Source organism: Lepidothrix coronata, unplaced genomic scaffold, assembly GCF_001604755.1.
Source record: "Lepidothrix coronata isolate B3197 unplaced genomic scaffold, Lepidothrix_coronata-1.0 Scaffold245, whole genome shotgun sequence".
Lineage (NCBI taxonomy): Eukaryota > Metazoa > Chordata > Aves > Passeriformes > Pipridae > Lepidothrix > Lepidothrix coronata.
The window spans coordinates 1,006,547-1,024,061 of record NW_016690425.1 but is presented as its reverse complement, the minus strand read 5'-3'; the positions used below and the strand labels follow the sequence as shown (position 1 = coordinate 1,024,061).

The following is a 17,515-nucleotide window of genomic DNA, read 5'->3' as shown; positions in this document are numbered from 1 at the left end:
TATAGTGATTCTGCATTTTTTTGCTTTGCTGTCAGTTCTTTTCATTACCAATATTTTATTTTCCTCTTTTGACTGCTGCTGAGCACCAATTTGATGTTTTCAGACAGCTAGCTATCAATCCATCAAAAGGTCTCCCTGGAATAGTGGAGATCACTAAAGAGACCATTACTGCAAATGTGAAGTTAGGATTGTTTTTTTGACCCATGTATCACTTCACTTTTACCTACACTGAGTTTCATCTGCCATTTTATTGTCAAGTTTCACAAAGACTTTCTGAGATTCTCGACCTTGCTTCACTATTTTGAATAACTTCATATCATCAGCAAACCTTGTATGGTGAAGAGGTGGGGATCCAGCACAGACTCCTGCACAATTCCAATGGCAAACTTGGAAGTCCATTATGGGGATCCATGCCAGGATTCTCTCATTTGTGCCATAGCTGGGATGTTTATTAGGCAAGTTAAGATACTTTATGACAGGTTTCATTTGTTTGTTTGTTTCCTCAGCTCCCAGAATACTTTTTGTTAAAAACCAAAGAATGAACACTGGCCATCATAGCATTTTATTCTTTTGTTAAAGATGACCGGACAGAGGAATCCCTTGTGGTAATGGTAAGGTTTCCAGTATATCAATGACAAAATGAGAAGTACCACAAACCCCAAAGGTGATTTCCTTAAAAACGAAAGCAAGCGAAGGAGAAATATCATAAGAATCAGCTGATATCCAGGCAGATAAGAACCTCATTACCACAAAATCCTTGCCATCTATTCTCCCATATGAATGAAGCAAAGTATGGAGGGCTGGTACACGCATCAGGTTCAGTGGAATTTGGGGACACAGTTATTGAAAAGAGAAAGCGTAACAACATCTGGCTAATTATTATTCAGGTTGTTGCAGCACAGATTTGTCATCTGCTTTAGAAGTATTTAAGGTACTTGGCAAAATGCAGAATGCAACAAAAACAAATCAGGAATTTTCTAGTCTGCAAAATTTTATTAAGCAACAGCTGGACAACTCTTACAACTCCAAATCATCAAGGAAAAATAGGGCAATCAGTCCATCTCTCAATCATGTAGACAGTAAAGAATCTGGACAAACCACATTTTTATAGGGAAACCAACAATACTTTCTAGGCACCTCCTGCAAAAACTTTTACACAAGACACAAAAAGGCAGATCAGGGTAGTTTTTAAGTACAATGGAAACCAAGTATACCATGGTATATTGAGGAGAAAAAAATCCCAAAACTTGAAATTCAAAAAAATAGAATTAAAAAATTGTCTGGGTAAGTAAAGTAGACAAATGGTGTACCAAATTTTCAAAAGCCTTAAGAAAAACATGCTGGGCTTGCTTGTTAAGAATGCATGCACTCTCATGACTCTGTGCTCATCAAATTAAAAAAAAAAAGAAAAAAAGAAAAAAAGAAAAGAAAAAAAGAAAAAAAAAGAAAAAAATCCCAATTCACGTTCAAAGTTACAGTACCAAAATAATGCATTTATAAACAAATGCAACTCCCCTTCTTTTCCAGGAAACACTACAGTGCCTTTTCAATCAAATGCATCCTCATGCTATTCCACAACACCACATATTTTATCTACAATAAACAACGAGATCTTGAACAGACACACCCTTCCGCAAACACACAACACACAAAGAGAAAAAGAAGCAGTGAATGCAGAAATAGTGAAATGGATGTGAAAAGCAACCTAAGGCAACACATGTATCAAGCAAACAAAAGTAACAAAGGGAAAGCAAAAAGATTTCTGAACAAATTGCTTGAAACAACACAGATAGGAATTACAAGCTGTGTTATTCCAGTGAAATACTTGAAACTCAGGTGTCTGCACACTGTTCAAAAATGTTTCTCTTTATTACTTTGACCTTAATCCATATCTTAAACCATCTGCTTGGCCAGTAAGATAAACATTTCAAAAACAAACAACATTTATCAGGATTCAGAATTCAGATCATATTTTCAAATTGTAAACTGGAGGGCAAGGATTAAGAACAGACTGGGAGGCTTTAGCATCATACCATCTAATTGTTTCATTGAACACTCTGGATAGGCAAGTATTCGGTGTTTTCATGTATTTAATTTTGTCTCACATAATCATGTTGTTTTGAACCTGCAGTCAGCAAACCTGTGCACTTGCATAGTGCTCCCAATCAATCAATTTGCCTTAAAGCACAAATTTCTTGTTATATATTCATTTGCAAAATCAAAAGTTGAAGGGTTAATTGCTTTTGTCTTAAAAATTTTCTAGATGCAGCAACAATCAAACTGCCCAAACAAACTCCTGATACATCTTCAGAGATATCAGGCAACAGGGAAAGCGGAGTCTTTTCATCTTAAAACATTTCAGTGGGATTTTTTAAGAAGAAAATTAAATCACAGATAAATACAAAGACAAAATAATTCACATAGCCTATTGTTCACTAGTAATAATTAACCTTATTCCTTTGAGAATGGTGTATGTAAATATCAATTCTACAAAGAGGACCTGTGGTGCCTACCTGCAGACTACTCCTAAGGGTAGCAGGACTCTAAATTGGTATTTGCTAATGAAGGATTATGCCTTGAAGGTGAAGGGACTTGAAAACAAGAAAACTTTGTCTACTAGAATTTTTCCATTTTTGTAAGCAGTATAGCTGATTTGCATTCTTATGGGAAAACCATTACGCCAGTCTCTAAGTAACATAAACAGCTTGCTCTCCTCTCCTGTGATGGAATCCTAGAAATGGGAATAAGAGTCAAAAATCTGAACTACTATGTGGCCAGGATTTTACTTCTAGCATTCCTCAAAGGGGTTATATGGAACTGTCAACATAGCTGTTGGCTAAAATGCTTTAGAATTTTCTTAAGTGAATATATGGGTCATACAAGTAATTTTTACCTTATAATCACACAGTAATGGGTAAATACATTTTGGATTGAATTCTGCTCTCTTATGTATCTTGGTGTAACCATGTAATGAGGCTGGAAGTTGGTCCCCTGTCAGCATGCCATGCAAGTGTCTCACCTGTTACTAATCTCTAAGTCAGATTTAGTGGTCTGGAGTCAGTCAGGTCCTACAGAAATGTGCAATTTCCAGACTGTTGCTCTGGGAAACACGTTCTTAAAAGCTAGTGAAAATTTGTTCTGTCTTCTCTCCCTTTCTCTCCATCAAATCAGTTTTTGCACTTTCTGCTCTTTTCATATGAGGAATTAAAATGTTTCTGACAGGTAATGGCACCAAGATAACACAGGATCACACACGCCAGGCTGCAAAAAGCAAATGCACTGAAACTGTCTGAGGCAACCATCAGGTAAGCTCAAAAATCTGTTTGGAATTTCTGAGAGGACACTAAAAAGACATATTGAGGAAAGCCTGGACCTATGAAAAGTTTAGGCTCAAGCAAAGTCAGATATCCTTGTCTGACACCTGTAGACCTTCATGCATCTTCATAAAAACACAGTTTTACTTGTGGCTGCACCACAGAAAAATTTTCTAACTGAGATGAAACTGTGAGGACTTACCGACACTCAGGCAGCCCACAGCACATGTTACTGCTGCCTCTGGAACTGAGTGCAAAATTATTAATGTGATAATTCCTTTTTTCCTCTTTCACCCCCCTCCTTCTCATAGTTTCTTAGGATGTTGCAGAAATGTGTTATTCTTACTGTTTCAAGCTAAAATTTGCCACTCCATGCATAGTGCAATTCATATCAGACTTTAAAGATAAATTTTTAGACTCTGTTAGGAGATCTATTTTGAGGATATCAGCTTTGTTTTTTCAAAAGAATTGGGCTTTCAGTTGCATCCCTTTGCAACTCCATCAAAGCAGATTCTGACTTCAAATGGCCACCATGGCCACTGACTGGCATCAAGGCTTTCTCTGCCCAAAGCTGCTGCAGCCAAACTCCACAGCAGCTTCATGCTGCTCTAGGAGCAGATCTAGAAGGGTGAGTGGAGGAACACCTGCTCCAATAGGTTTCCTGTGGAGCATCTTGAAGAGGTAAAGCTGCTGCGGCCAATGTCAGGGCTCAGGTTCATCAGCTCTGTGCAGCACTAGCTCACCTGTCAGAAGCACTATGGCTGTGTTGGAACCAGCTGAACCCAGCTGAAAAAAAAGTGTTATTAGTCTGAGCAGAGGAAAATGCTTCTACTGCCACACACTTGTGCCTCAGCTTATTCCAAGCTCGTTTGCTTGTATCTCCACGTAGCACTGAATTGCAGCACTGCCAAACCCTACTGAACTATGCAATGAACTTCTTACAAACTGAGCCTACATCATTATACACTCTTTTATCACGTAACCCACCTTATTTAATATCTCAAGAAAAAGCACTATACTAAGAGGGAAAGCAAACCAAGACTTCTATTTTTTAAACCATTCCCAACTGAAATATAGTTAGAAACAAAAAAGAACAGATTTCTGCAGGTCCCAAAGAAGTCACCTAGACTCTTCGTATTCTACACAGTTCTCCATAGCAAACTCACTGCATCTAGCTGCCAAAAAATATATTTGCCTGCCTGCATTATGAAATTTTTGTATATTATGCAGCAAAACCAGGTCTTCCTATATGCATTTTTAATTTCTTGCAGCAAAATATACCTGCTACCAAACAATTACTTACAAAGATGCTCTTTAAATATAAATAAGTGTGTGTAACTTACTGATACATAGTAATAAAATAATCCGTATACCACTTATTACATTACGCAAGAAAAATAATTTGTCTTTTGGACATTAGCAGGAAATCTACATTAAATTATTTTTAAAAAACCCACTCAAAACTCCCTAAAGAAAAATCAAACTCAAACTCAAACAAACAAAAAACCAACCCAACAGAAACAAAATAAACCCCCTAGACTGTTACAATTATTGCACAACTGGGAAAAAAAAGCTTTGGAAAAAATATCCTTTACTACCAGAAATTACTGCATGTAGAAAATAACTATGTATTTCTGAACACCTTGCTACATTCTTCCTAGAAGAATTTAGTTATCTACAGGAAAACTCTGTTTTACTAATGAAATAGAAAATGTAACATCTACCTTTTGGCTGAATGCAATAGCAATCTTAAGGATTTAAGTGATTATTTGGGGGGTGTTCTCAAATTTGTTTCCTATATTGTATCTCGGTGGAAAATAAAACAACTTTCACTTGTTCTGTGTATAATTTAGAATCCAGTTGCACACTCAGACTTTTACATATTTCCCATTCCTTTCATTAAAATTCTATATATTTGAGAATAGTTTCTCTCTCTAATACTGGGTATTCTCTTTGCATTATAATCCTCAATTAAAGGGACTCTCTTAAATTGTTTTCCAAAAGATAAAAGATTATCTTATCCTATAGAATTTCCTGACAAGTAAATGGAAAGAATGATGGAAACAGCATTTATTTTCCTAATTTTTTATAATTATTCCTTCTGCTTTGCTGGGGCAGAAACCAGGGCTCTTTCTATGCCAAGGCTCTTTGTGAGTGCCATCAGAAGGATGCAATCATGACCTGGACCAATGAAGCCAACTAACTCTCCTAACTTGTTTTATGGGTTTTCATTTCTTGGTTCTCCATTAGCACAAAACTTCTGACAATCAGAAAAATTTGGCAATGAACCAAGTGAAAAGGAATACTGTTCCCTGGAATGTTATAGAATCTGCATGCAGAAGTCCTTCTATTTAGATTAGATTTTCTTAAGAAAAGAACATTCCTGTTGTTTCCATGTACTAATAATTTTGGCTTAAAATTACAGGCGATGTTTCTTCCAGCTGAACATTTCTGACACGTGACTAAGTAGCTCTTCCCTCAGCAAGCAAGCAAGCCAGCCCTCATATGTTTCTCCTCTTATGGTGTTCAGTGTGTGCCTGTTAAACTCTAATTAGGGTATGACTGGTTAGCACAGACCTTAGGGCAGGTGAGGATTCTCATCAGCCAACTTTCCTCCTTGTGCTTTGGGATCAGTGGACTAAGAATTCAACCTATTGCTTTTACAGTATATCACTCAATAGAGACAAAGGGCTTAATAGTGTTTCCTCCACATAAAAAAAACCAAGTGAAACATTTCCATTGATTTTTAAGGGACCAGAACCAAATCAATTTTGGTTCCTCTCTTACACACACATTATACAGGCACTTAACCTGCTGAATAAATCATGCATGTGAAAAATAACACAAACAGGCCCAGACAATTAGTGGAAAAAAACCCTAATTAATTAAAGCAAACAAGATGCCAAGGGGAATGTTGTGCCTGACCACTCCCATATACAAGCCTAAGCCGCTGAGCTTTGGGACACAAGCATGGTATCATCTACTTCCCTGCTCCTTTCTTTCCTACATCTGCTTCCTCTCCAATGAACCCATCTTGAAGGTGGTTTTTCCTGGACTTAACCCATGGGGCATTACCCAATCTGCTTTATCATCTCCCTTGGAAACCCTCTGAAACTCCTCTCTGACTGGCAGTGCTCCTCTGTGCTGTACAGCTCTAGTAGCCACAGAAGACCAGAAGTTAGAAGCTCACTGCATATTATTAATATCTACTACAGCAAGGTATTATGTGATATGTTGCTTTAGAACAAATCAAATGCAACACACATCTGCCTTACTACTAGGATTCAAGAAAAAGAGAGGAAATCACACCTGTTCATCTTAAGTTATATCAACTTTTTCAAGTAAAGAAGTTAAACCATGGAAGAAAGACAAAGTATCCACTGACATCTCAACTAGCACATCTTTCCCAGTGTGCCTTTAACTTCAAAAGATTAATTTCTGAAGAAAATCTGCAGTGATGTTTTGTAATCTAACGCCCAAATAATTATATGAACAGTTTTGAGGTTTGTGTATTACTGGGTGAACTACTTCCGTATCAAAACATATTCCATAGCAAAATGCTGACAAAGAGGAAAGAGACAAAGCAAATAAATATGTGCACAATACAAGGACAACACAGAAACTCTTCCGTGCAAGCAACCCTTCTGAAATGCTCAACAGGTCTGCACATCCACTAGAAAGAGCTGCAGCCATGCTACTGTTATAAGCCTTCCTCTGTAACACTCTATGTAAACTTTGGCTTCCCGCTCTTATCTGGAGCATTATATTCTCAAAATACAGTCACAAAGGCTACTCAAGTAGCAAGGTGATAAAAGGCATCATTCTGTCCAATTTTTCCTTCCTCTTTCAACTAATTTGTTCTCCAGCCAGCCATGGTGTTGTTTCCAATAATTAATTTGCTTTCCTGATGAAACTGCTTCTTGTAATGACTTATTACACTTCTGTCTCCTTCCTAATTCAAGCGCAGATACACTGTTGTAGAACTTGATTCATACTGATTGCTAAGACTGGGCCTTCTCATACTGGAAAGACTTTGTTTATAAGGTGTAAACACATTGAAACACGAGGAGCATGCACAGGCATGGCCTCAGAGGTACATCTGATCACACTGTACCTCTCCCAACTACATGTCAAATCAGACAATACTGCTGACCAGTGAGAATAAAAAAGCAATGCTCATAATTTATTTGCTCCTCTATCTTTTGTCACCTACTGAGAGATGTTTATCCCCGATAACTGCACACAAAACAAGCAGACATCAACTTCTTTGATACAATGGGTTTTTAAACCACTCTCCTGGTTTAGGCCAGGACACGGTTAAATTTTGCAGTAGCCAGGAGTGGGCATGGCTAGGCCCTGGAGGTTATTCCACACCACCTCAGAATAACCTCCTATACCACCTCATACCATTTTCCGACGGGGAAGGGGTCCCTACCAGGTCAGGTAGCATGGTGCCGTGGTAGGGTATTGTCAGGGGTTTCCATGTGGTGAGCAATCACATGTGAATAGCTTGCCTCTTGTACATTCTGTTATTAATATTGTTGCTGTTACTGTTCGCTTTCTTATTTCATTGCTGTTTCCAGTAAATTTTTCTTATCTCACTCCTTAATCTTTACCTTTTGTGCCTCCGATTCTCCTCTCCAGCCTGCCGCATGGGAGGGGGAAGTGAGCGAGTGGCGAGGGGTTTGGAATGTTTCAGAGGGAACAATAAAATTGGGGAATACCATTCCTGAACCACAACAACCACTCACTGGCAACAATTTTTTCTCTTCTGAATGATACATCATTATTTATAAATTAAACATTGACCTACATATGTCTCCTTGGAACCTGTGGTGCTCAGTTATTAGCAGATCTCAGAGAAGATACTTATGTGTTCAAGTATTATAGCTTCTTTTTTTCTAATTTTTTTGCTGCTATCACTGATGTTTTAGAAGTAGACGAGGAGGAGGAGGAGGAGGAGGAGGAGGAGGAGGAGTACAAACTGGACCAGAAAAAAGTTATGTTCCCTGTTTTAAAAAGAACAGCATGATATAAGGCAGTCTATCAAAAAGAGCAGTCTGTTTTAATCCCCCCATGAGCTTACATCAGCTACTGTAGCACACGTGGCAGAACCATCACAACAAGCCAAAAGCCACACTTCTTCATGTAACATGGAATGGCTCTCAACCCTTCGCTCTTTCTGAGACCCAGCACAACACTTAAAAAGAAAAAAAATGGAAACAAAACAAGCTAACAAACAAACAAAACAGAAAACAGCCCCCCACCCTCCACCCCATGACTGATTAGAGTTAATGCCCTTCTGGTGGGCACCAAAATACTTTTCCAGTTTTACTGTCTTCTTCACTCCCAGGCATCTCTGCACACCTAAAGCAGGCTGCCCTGACATTTTCCGGTTTGGACTTTATGAGAAGGTTAACATTTTCTTCTCTCCAGTCTCTGCTTGTTCACTTGAGACGTTGAGTCACATTAGCCAGAGCAACAGCAAAGGCTTGTACTGCAGAAAATGGATACTGAAAGTCCAAAATGTAAGCATTGCCATCAATTCTTCCAAACTGCATCACCTGGGAAGCAGGAGAAGAGGAGAAGGGAAGGAAAAAGAGAAAAACGTCAAAAAAAGTGAACCACAGAAAAGGAATCAGAGAAGAATAAGAGCAAAATCTTTTTGGTCCTTTGTACGAACACCTCACCTCCTGAGGTAATGTGAATGGAGCGACTCACAGAATGGGGTTTGGTGCTGAAGAAGAGTAAGAGCACTGTACTATGTCTGTATAGAGTATTTGACTGCAATATTTGACTCTATAGAGCAAATTGAATTTTAAAATATGTTAGACTGCATACAGCCTTGGTGTAAGTAGATTGTCACCAATTACTTCAGCAGATGTGAGGTACACCAGCATCAAGTTTCCTGCAGGAAACTACCATTCTCTCTCTTGTAAAAATCCTATCATCAACCCATCAGGAAAACAGATTCTGCTTTCAAAGAAAAGAGCTTCCAGGGAAGGGGAATAACCAATTTTATCACTGTAGCACTTTATAGGCAGTAAGCTGTGCATTCTTTGCAGTTCTGTTTCCTTTTGCATAAACTTCACTAGCACATAATTACACTGAGAAAGAATTAGCAAAGGGGTAGTGAGAGCTGCTTGAATGCAGGGCTAGTCAGGTTGTTCATTGTTCTTCTGCAGGGAATATCTGAAGTTTGGCCTATTATTACTGCTTTTTCATTCACTTCATCAGAAGCCCAGACTGTATTTGCTCAACAGTGAAGCTCTTTGAGCTATAATGGAGACTGTCTGTGCAAGTCAAGTCAGGCTCTGTTCCCTCACCACCACCAAAACCTGTGGTTGGGTGATTTCACACAGCTGCCCATGGGCATGTATCCATAGCCATTTAACTGAAGAAGAAAGTGGTATAAATGGCTCTGATCACTGCCTTTGAGCTTTTGTTACAGACAAGCAAAACCAAAAGACTACCACTGGTCACGCATGTTGGATATTTCAGACATCTAACTCCCAAGTTAAATCAGAGGAAATTGAGAACCTTGATCTCTTTAATAAACCAAAAGTGACTTACAGCTGGACAAGGAACTAAATATGAGTCTCCTAAATCTCAGACCAGTGTCCTGCTGATTGGCACCACTTAATAGGCTGGTGTACCATCCCACTTGGGCCACATTAAATGTTTTGATTTTTTGAACTACCTGTCGACCCTTCTACCCATGGGTGGTTCAAAAGTGGCCTGCAAGCACTTTGTGCTGGGGAGGGTCAGTGCCTCCCTCCTCTAGCATTAAGAACCAGCCCCAGGGGCCTGGTAACCCACAAGGGGAAATTTTGGCATGGAGAGAACCAAAGTGACTGTCCATTGTCTCTTCCTTAGCTATCTAGTGACTGGCTAACCTTTGTGAGCAGGGCAAGAAGGGAGCAGTGTTCACTAACTAGCTGCCATCCACAACCATCAATGATGGCAAATGCAGCTACTGTTGCAGAGATCTGTTGTGTTTATTACAACACTTTCAGTAGTGAAAGCCAGTGAGACTAAAGTTGGCCCTTATTCCCATGTCTGACTGCAGTAAGACTGAACATATTTTGTATACTTACTTTACAATTGAACTTCACCCGTCATGCTGAATCTAGACCTTTGACAGCTGTTTTTTATCAACCACATGGCAAAGCTTTTTCTCACAGAGCAGCTAAATCAAGCAGGAGGCACTTGGCAGCATGAGAGACAGAGCTTATTCCTAGCATGGCTTTCCCATACCCTGGCCCCCATTCCGACACGTGTGCGTCACCCCTTCCTACCTGTCGTCCTTCCAGCTCAATCTGAAAGTTTTTTGCTGACTCCTGGGTCACCCGCCCTCCAAAGTCCAGCTGGTAGACTTGCGTCGCCTCGTTCCACAGTGGCTGCTTGTTGGCCATCACGTACACAAAGCCCTGGCTTCCCAGTCTCCCATCCTCCTTCTCGCTGGCCTTCCGGCACTTGAATTCATCCAGCTCACTGGCTGTTCTCAAACTCCGTTTGGTTTTCCAACCCTTTTTGCTGCCCTGGCTCTGGTTCATCAGTTCATCTCCACTGATAAAAAGCTCTGGCTCACTCTCCGAACTGTCCTGAAACTCATTCGTCTTGTTTAGTTTCTTGGACTTCAGCTGATCTTTCTGGCTCTTGACCTTCTTCTTCTCCCTCCCCAGCCGAGGGCTGGATATTAGTGAATTGAAGTCAGTCAGTGTCCTTGCCTCCTTTTTGACCTTGCCCTCGGTGATAGCCTGCATGTTTCCTTCCTCAGCTCGACTGTCCAGGCGTTTCCGGCTCTTCTTGCTAAATTTGTCTGTCCTTTGAGGAACAGGGCTTTCTGTCAAGGAGAGCACCTCTTGGAAAGTGTCTGCCGTCTCCACCATCACCTCTGTGCCCACGTGGCCCTGCAGCTCTGCTGGTGGGGGAGACATCACTGGCTTCTCCACCACAAGGAGCGGCTTGGGGGGCAGGGTGCCCGGGGGGTTCTGAACAGGTGGGCAGGCGCTATAGGAACTCCATGGGTGCAAGGCGATCGGTGGCAGCTGTAAACTAGAGCAAGTGCTACTTCCCGGGTACATGGGTGGCAAAGGGCAATAGGAGAGGTTGGATGGATAACCTGGCTGAAGGACAACTGTGGGCTCCTGCTGTGCAAACTGTGTTGGGGCCAGAGCTTCTTTGGGGGAGCAGGGGGCCTGCATTCCCTGAAGGGGAGGGGCACTGTAGCTTCCTGGGTAAGGTACTCCAACCCCGTAACTTGTCTGGAAGGTGGCAGTGGGACTGGTTGGAGATTTGGGGGAAACGAATGGCACTCGAGACATATCCAGATGTTGAGTTTGACCAATGATGAGCGGAGCAGGTTTTAGAGGATTGGGCACTGAGCTCTGAGATGTCCTTTCCTGAGGAACCCATATCTCTTCACTCACCATAGGGTCCCACTGGTATGGTGGTGGCCGTTTTACAGCAAGGGTAGCCTCTGTCAAGGACACAGGCGCGTGCCGTATTGATTTCTCCACTGGGCAGTGCTGAGAAAGGGCCTCATCCTCTGTGAAGGCGGAGTTGATATAATCTGCTCGGTCACGGGAATTGTCAGGTGGGCTCAGCAAGCTGTAGGAGGACTGGGAGGCCAGAGGCGAAGTACTGACAGAGTGAGCAATCACAGAGCTGTGCTGGGAGCCACTCCCTGTGCTCAGATCAGGTCTCACGCCACCAATACTGGAAGTGCTGCTACTAGCACTGGCACTAGGGATGTTGCCCGCACCACCAGCACTTGCATTGCTGCTGCCAGCGCCACCACTGCTGCACTGGCTGCAGGTGTACAAGGCGGTGGGTACTCTCTGCTGGTACTGTGCCGTCACAATGCTGCTCTTGGGTTTTGGGGGAAGTTGCAAGGTGGCTCTCTGACCATCCATCAGCTGAGCCATTTTCAGGGCTGCCTCTCTGCTGTTCCTTCGCAGAGTAGCATGAATGATAGTGTTGTCCAGCCTCTGTGCCATGCTTCTGCCCTGGGACAGTTGGCTGGCAATGTCAGGGTAGGGCGGCGGGTCCCCGGTTGGGATGGAGTAACGGGGGACTGTGAGCCGGTTCAGCGTGGCGCTGGCACAGGGCTGCTGCATCTTCTTCTCAGCAGCTGTGATGCGCAAGGTGGCGGAGCTGCCGGGACCCGGCAGGGTGTAGGTGCTCTGGGCACAGAGCATCCTGGTGCGAGGCCGGCACACCTCTTCCACGTTTCCACTGCTGTCGAACGTTGTTATCCGCTCATATCCCAGGGGTGTCTGGTAGTGCCCCGCCGGGTAGAGTGAGAACTCCCCCTTTTTGAGGCAGAGATCAAGGGGTGGCTGTGGGGGGCCAGGTGGGGGTGGAAGAGTTGGCGGGGCAGGGATGGTGCCGGGGTAGGGTGGGGGCGGGTTCATCTTGTTCAGCTGCAGCTCCTGAGTGGCCCCAAAGATGACGGCGTCCCCTTCTACCAGCTGTGGCCCTGGCCGTGGGGCCTTGGCCTTGGGTGGGGGCTCATGCTCCCGGTCACTGTGGTCCCGCAGTTCAGCCAGGGCGATGGTGGGGGGTGCGGGGGGCGGCGGGGCCAGTGGAGGTGGTGGTGGGGCCGGGCGGCTCAGCTCCCCCACAGCCAGCGCCCCTGCCCCTGGGCCAGGAAAGCGGCCTGGCGCTCCCGGGAAGGGTCCCGTACCCTCGCCCCCCGCTTCCGCCGGTGGGTTTGCCAGCACATCCAGCTGCACGTTCTGGTTGGCCAGCAGCGACTGGACCAGGCCTATGCTCTGTGTAGGTGACATGGCCTGTGCGGAGCTGTGGATGGGGGCGATGGGGATGTTGACGGTGCACGGCGGGCTGCTGGCGGGGGCGCCAGGGGCACCGGGCACTGCAAAGAACAACAAAGCATGTCACCTGCTGTCTCGACCTCCTCTCCCCATCCCAGGAATCCCTCCCATGTGATGGCAAGGTCTTTGCTGTGGGGCAGCCCCAGTCATGAAGGGACTTTTTAAACTTTGTGTACTTGCTTATGCACTCTGCTGTATCTGGATGGAGTGCTATTGGTTCCCAAAACCAACTGGTCAGACCTCAGTTTGAACATGTAAGCCAGCCCATCTCCCCTGACTCCCATTGCACAAGAACTACTTGTAACAGCTGCTGATCAACTTTAAAGCCACTTTTTGGGAGTGATGCTTCAGAGGTAAAGTTCTGAGCTTGCTTTCAGGCTACACTACGATCCCCATGGACATTCATGGTCTGAATTACCACTCACTCGTCTGGTTTTAACTACTTCTACTCAAATCAATAAAAGTTTTGCTAAATCAGGACTCACTAGTTTTCAGCAAACGAAAAAAAGAAGTGGAGGGTAAGAAAAAAAAGTTGAAGACCTGCACTGCAGGCACTGTATAGTATATTGTATAATGTTCCTAGATTCAATGAGCTTAGGAAAACTGGAGAATACAGACAGCAGTTGGGAAAAGGGAAGTACTATAATCTCATGAGTCCAGTGTGTAACAAACCAACCCGTAATACAAAACCAAAGAAGCGGAAACCGAGAGAGAAAGGAATATGATGGAATGAAATGTGGACAAAACTTATAAAAGTTTTTAAAAGAAGATTGGTAAGGAAAAGATGTGAGGAAATACGTGGGAGGTCAGATGGGAAATGTAAGGGGAAGATGTGAGGAAACAGATGGGAAGCCAAAAAGATTCAACAGTGGACATTGTAGTCAGAGTGACTTCAGCATCAATGCTGGGGCATGTTGCAATTCGAAATGTGAAAAGAAGCAAATGCACATAGGAAAAATTTCCCACATGTGGTGGTGGCGAAAAAGGGGCAGTGTGGCAAGAAGCAACTCCCATGATTTTAAACAGAAGCATTGAGCATGCTCAATTGTTTGCAATCCTTTTGCAAAAAGTGGTGAGAGTGTTTCCAACAGGAACTACTACTGAAAAGCTGAAGCAGGGAAATGAGGACACTGGACCCAAGTACAGGTGCAGAAGTCGAGATAAGAAGGAACACAATAGAATAATGAGGGGAAGCAGTAAAAACTATATTAGAACTCCCAAGAATATTGCAAGTTCTTTATCTTTCATTAATCTTCCTGTAAAAAACCACACAGAAAATTATAAGTGGTGTGTACCAGCAAGTTTGTGGAAGGAAAACAGATGAGATAAAGGATCCTAAAGTCATATCCAGGATCCTTCAAGTGTGCCAAATTCTGTGGAGATCTCAGATTTGCAAGACCAGATCAGGCAAGAGATCCATTAGTCAGGACTCCTCCAGATGCTGCCCAGTTCCTAATTAAATTCTAATTAAAATTCTAGTCGTCTACCTATGCCCTATAATACATTTTCAATAGCATTATGCTTTTATCAGCATCAGAGATGAATGTGGTAGGTGTACAGACAGGACTGTGGCTATGCTGGCAAATATTTATGGTAGTTCTGCTCGTTCCTTTAGAAGAAGGTGGACAGCTAAACTTAAATGACCCTAAGGCAGTGTGGTTCTGTGCTTGGCCGGCAGGCCGTGCTTTCATCCTGAAATTGCAGTTTAGCAATTTAGCTGCCAGAGCTTGAGGTTTAATTGTTAGGTTGGCTTAAGCAATCACGAATGTTGCTGTCATGGGTATTAAGTGCATTATCAAACAAAATCTCATTTGTTGTGGTGCTGCTTAATATTCCAAAGTGTTTAAATCCAATGTTTTCTTCATTTCTCCAATGGTTTTTAATTGATTTGTTTGCATACTTTGTAAGTTAAATCAATTCACTGTGCATTTGTCTTTCCAAATCTTTACTGACTACATTAAGAAACATATGTCCCAAGGGTACCTCACTATGAACATTCCACTGCCCAAAAGCAGCTTTCTACTATGTTTTTTTTAATCTGCCATGTAATCATTATTTACACTGCAATATTTTTCCTTCATATGTAGACTTTAAGAAAAGATGTACCCAGAAATATTTTTGATTATTTAAGTAGCCACCATTTGCTAAGTCAGAAATGAATTTTCAGAAGAAACTAGAAAGGAAAAAGTGGACAAGAAAAGGAAAGCTATTATGAAAGGCAGGGTAGTATGATTCTTTTACTAGGCTTCTCAAAGAATTGTAACAAAACTCTCTAACAATTTTCTCTCTGTATGTGGTGTATCTGCAATTCTGACTACCATTTCATCTCTTCAATAAGGTAAAAGGAATTTATATTGCAGATTCCATTCAATCTTCAGGAAGACATGCGAAAACTTTATATTAAATTTTTTCTTTTCTATTTAGTTTTTATATTACTTTCTGTCAGCTTGGACCATGTTTCGTAATAGAGAATGTTGAGTGCTTCCTATTAATAGAATATATACAATCATCAATGTCTCTATTATTTCTTCAGAACCTACAGGTGAATGTCATGTTGACAGAAATGAGGCAAGCCAAGTCTCCCAAATTGTGAAAAAATAGGCTTCATTTTAAACATACAAGTATTTCTTTAGAAGTCCAGAAGACTACTCTGATGCTTGGGTCGGACACAAGTTTAGGTGCTTTCAGTAGTTGAAACCCTGGTCTGAAATAATGGGAGCATTTGCATTTATTTCAATAGACTCTAGCACAGTAAAGACAACTTTAATTGCTCTGCAGTGCTCACACTCCTTCCTTCTCAAAGGGTACTGGCATGATGGCCACTTCTGTAGTTCCAAACACCTGTGATTTGGCAAAAGGAATCCCTCACTGACATGAAAATTCTGAAAATGTATTAATTTATCTTCTTGTCTATTATTTTTTAGTTTTACCAGACTGATGATTTTTTTGATCAGAGGAGGTCCTTTATTCTTCCAGTCCTTTTACCTGCCACATCATATCAACTACACTGCTTGAATCTTCTGCTACTTTACATCTCAGTGAAATGAAAAGTTCTTCCTGATCCCACTTGTTGATCAACTACTTCACTATTTTAGCCTCTTAATATTAATAAAAGTCCAAATGGGCATTTATCACTTCTCAACGGGTGGCTAAGTATTATGGGAATCTGTCCCCCAACCCAAGCTCATCAGCAGGCTGTGCTTTCATGCCATCAGGACTCAAGAACCATCTGTTTGGGCTTCCAACACATTACAATTCTGTCCTATCAAGATGCAGAATGCAAGGCTTCAGTTTACGGAGAATTCTTAACAAAGATGAATCAGCAGATGACTACTTTTCCAGTGAACCTGAAACTTAGCAGCTCTACATGGATTATATTTTCCACATGTATCAGAAAACAATGCCTATAATATATAATAGCCTTATTCTAATTTGGTTTTACAGGATCCCATCAGACTAAGGGATTTTGATTTGTGTGTTTACCACAGGGGACCATAACACGAATGACCTGTCCTTCATCTAGCTTAACCCATAACATGGCAGACCTCCAGCTCTTCCTTACCTGGTAAATCATCTTCATCTTCGCTGAAAACATTTGGATTAAAGACAGGCATGTTAATGTAGTCCATTGAAATCTTCCGCACTTCTGGGAGATATATTGTCATTTGCCTGGGCTGCAGATGCAGCAAACTGGTTTTATATATTACTAGAGAAAGAGTATAACAAGAAATAAAAAAAAATCTGTTACACAAAGAGCATCTAAACCTAAGAAAGAATCAATTCAAAGCAGACAGAAGGGCTATGAATATTATTATTTACTATATACATGTGCATGGGTGAACCATTATTTGTCAAATTACTACGTAACACTTTGCATAAACGGGATAAAAGAGATTGTAACTTTCAGCTATTTCTCTTTAAATGGAAGCAGCATCTCTGTAGTTAAATAATACACAGAAATAATGAATTACTTCATCTTTTATTCACATCTATTTTTATGGAAGGAAAATACTTTTTCCATTCTACTTTTGGAACTCTTCACCACAGGATGCTATTGACTTACATGACTTCAGGGTAAAACTGGAAAGTTTTCAGGAGGGAAATCTTTTGAAGGTTACTACATACAAAGAAACCCCTCATGGCTCAGGAAGTCCCTGGGACCCAAACACTGGAGACTGGGAGAACATTTGAAGAAAGTATCACTGTACACTTACACTACACTTATATCCTTCCCTACCTATCTGTCACTGACAATGAGAGAATTAGAATGACTTTTGGTCATTCTACTACTGATAGCAGTCAACATAGCCACAAAAAGCATCTATCTAATTCTGCATCCAGGGAATCATGATGTACTCCTGA

At 41.8% G+C, this 17,515-nt stretch overlaps 1 protein-coding gene across 8 annotated transcripts in view; it reads right to left on the bottom strand.

The window, feature by feature from the left end:
• Positions 1-973: 973 nt before the first annotated feature.
• The window catches only part of TULP4 (tubby like protein 4), a 155,865-nt gene continuing 139,323 nt past the window's right edge, over positions 974-17,515 (bottom strand). For all 8 annotated transcript variants that reach the window (XM_017834924.1, XM_017834920.1, XM_017834922.1 and 5 more), the window contains 3 exons: positions 16,716-16,859; positions 10,613-13,194; positions 974-8,878 (listed from right to left, as the gene is read on the bottom strand). In XM_017834924.1, the coding sequence (XP_017690413.1) occupies positions 8,762-8,878; positions 10,613-13,194; positions 16,716-16,859 (2,843 nt within the window). In that variant the 3' untranslated portion in view covers positions 974-8,761. The remainder of the gene's footprint in view (positions 8,879-10,612; positions 13,195-16,715; positions 16,860-17,515) is intronic.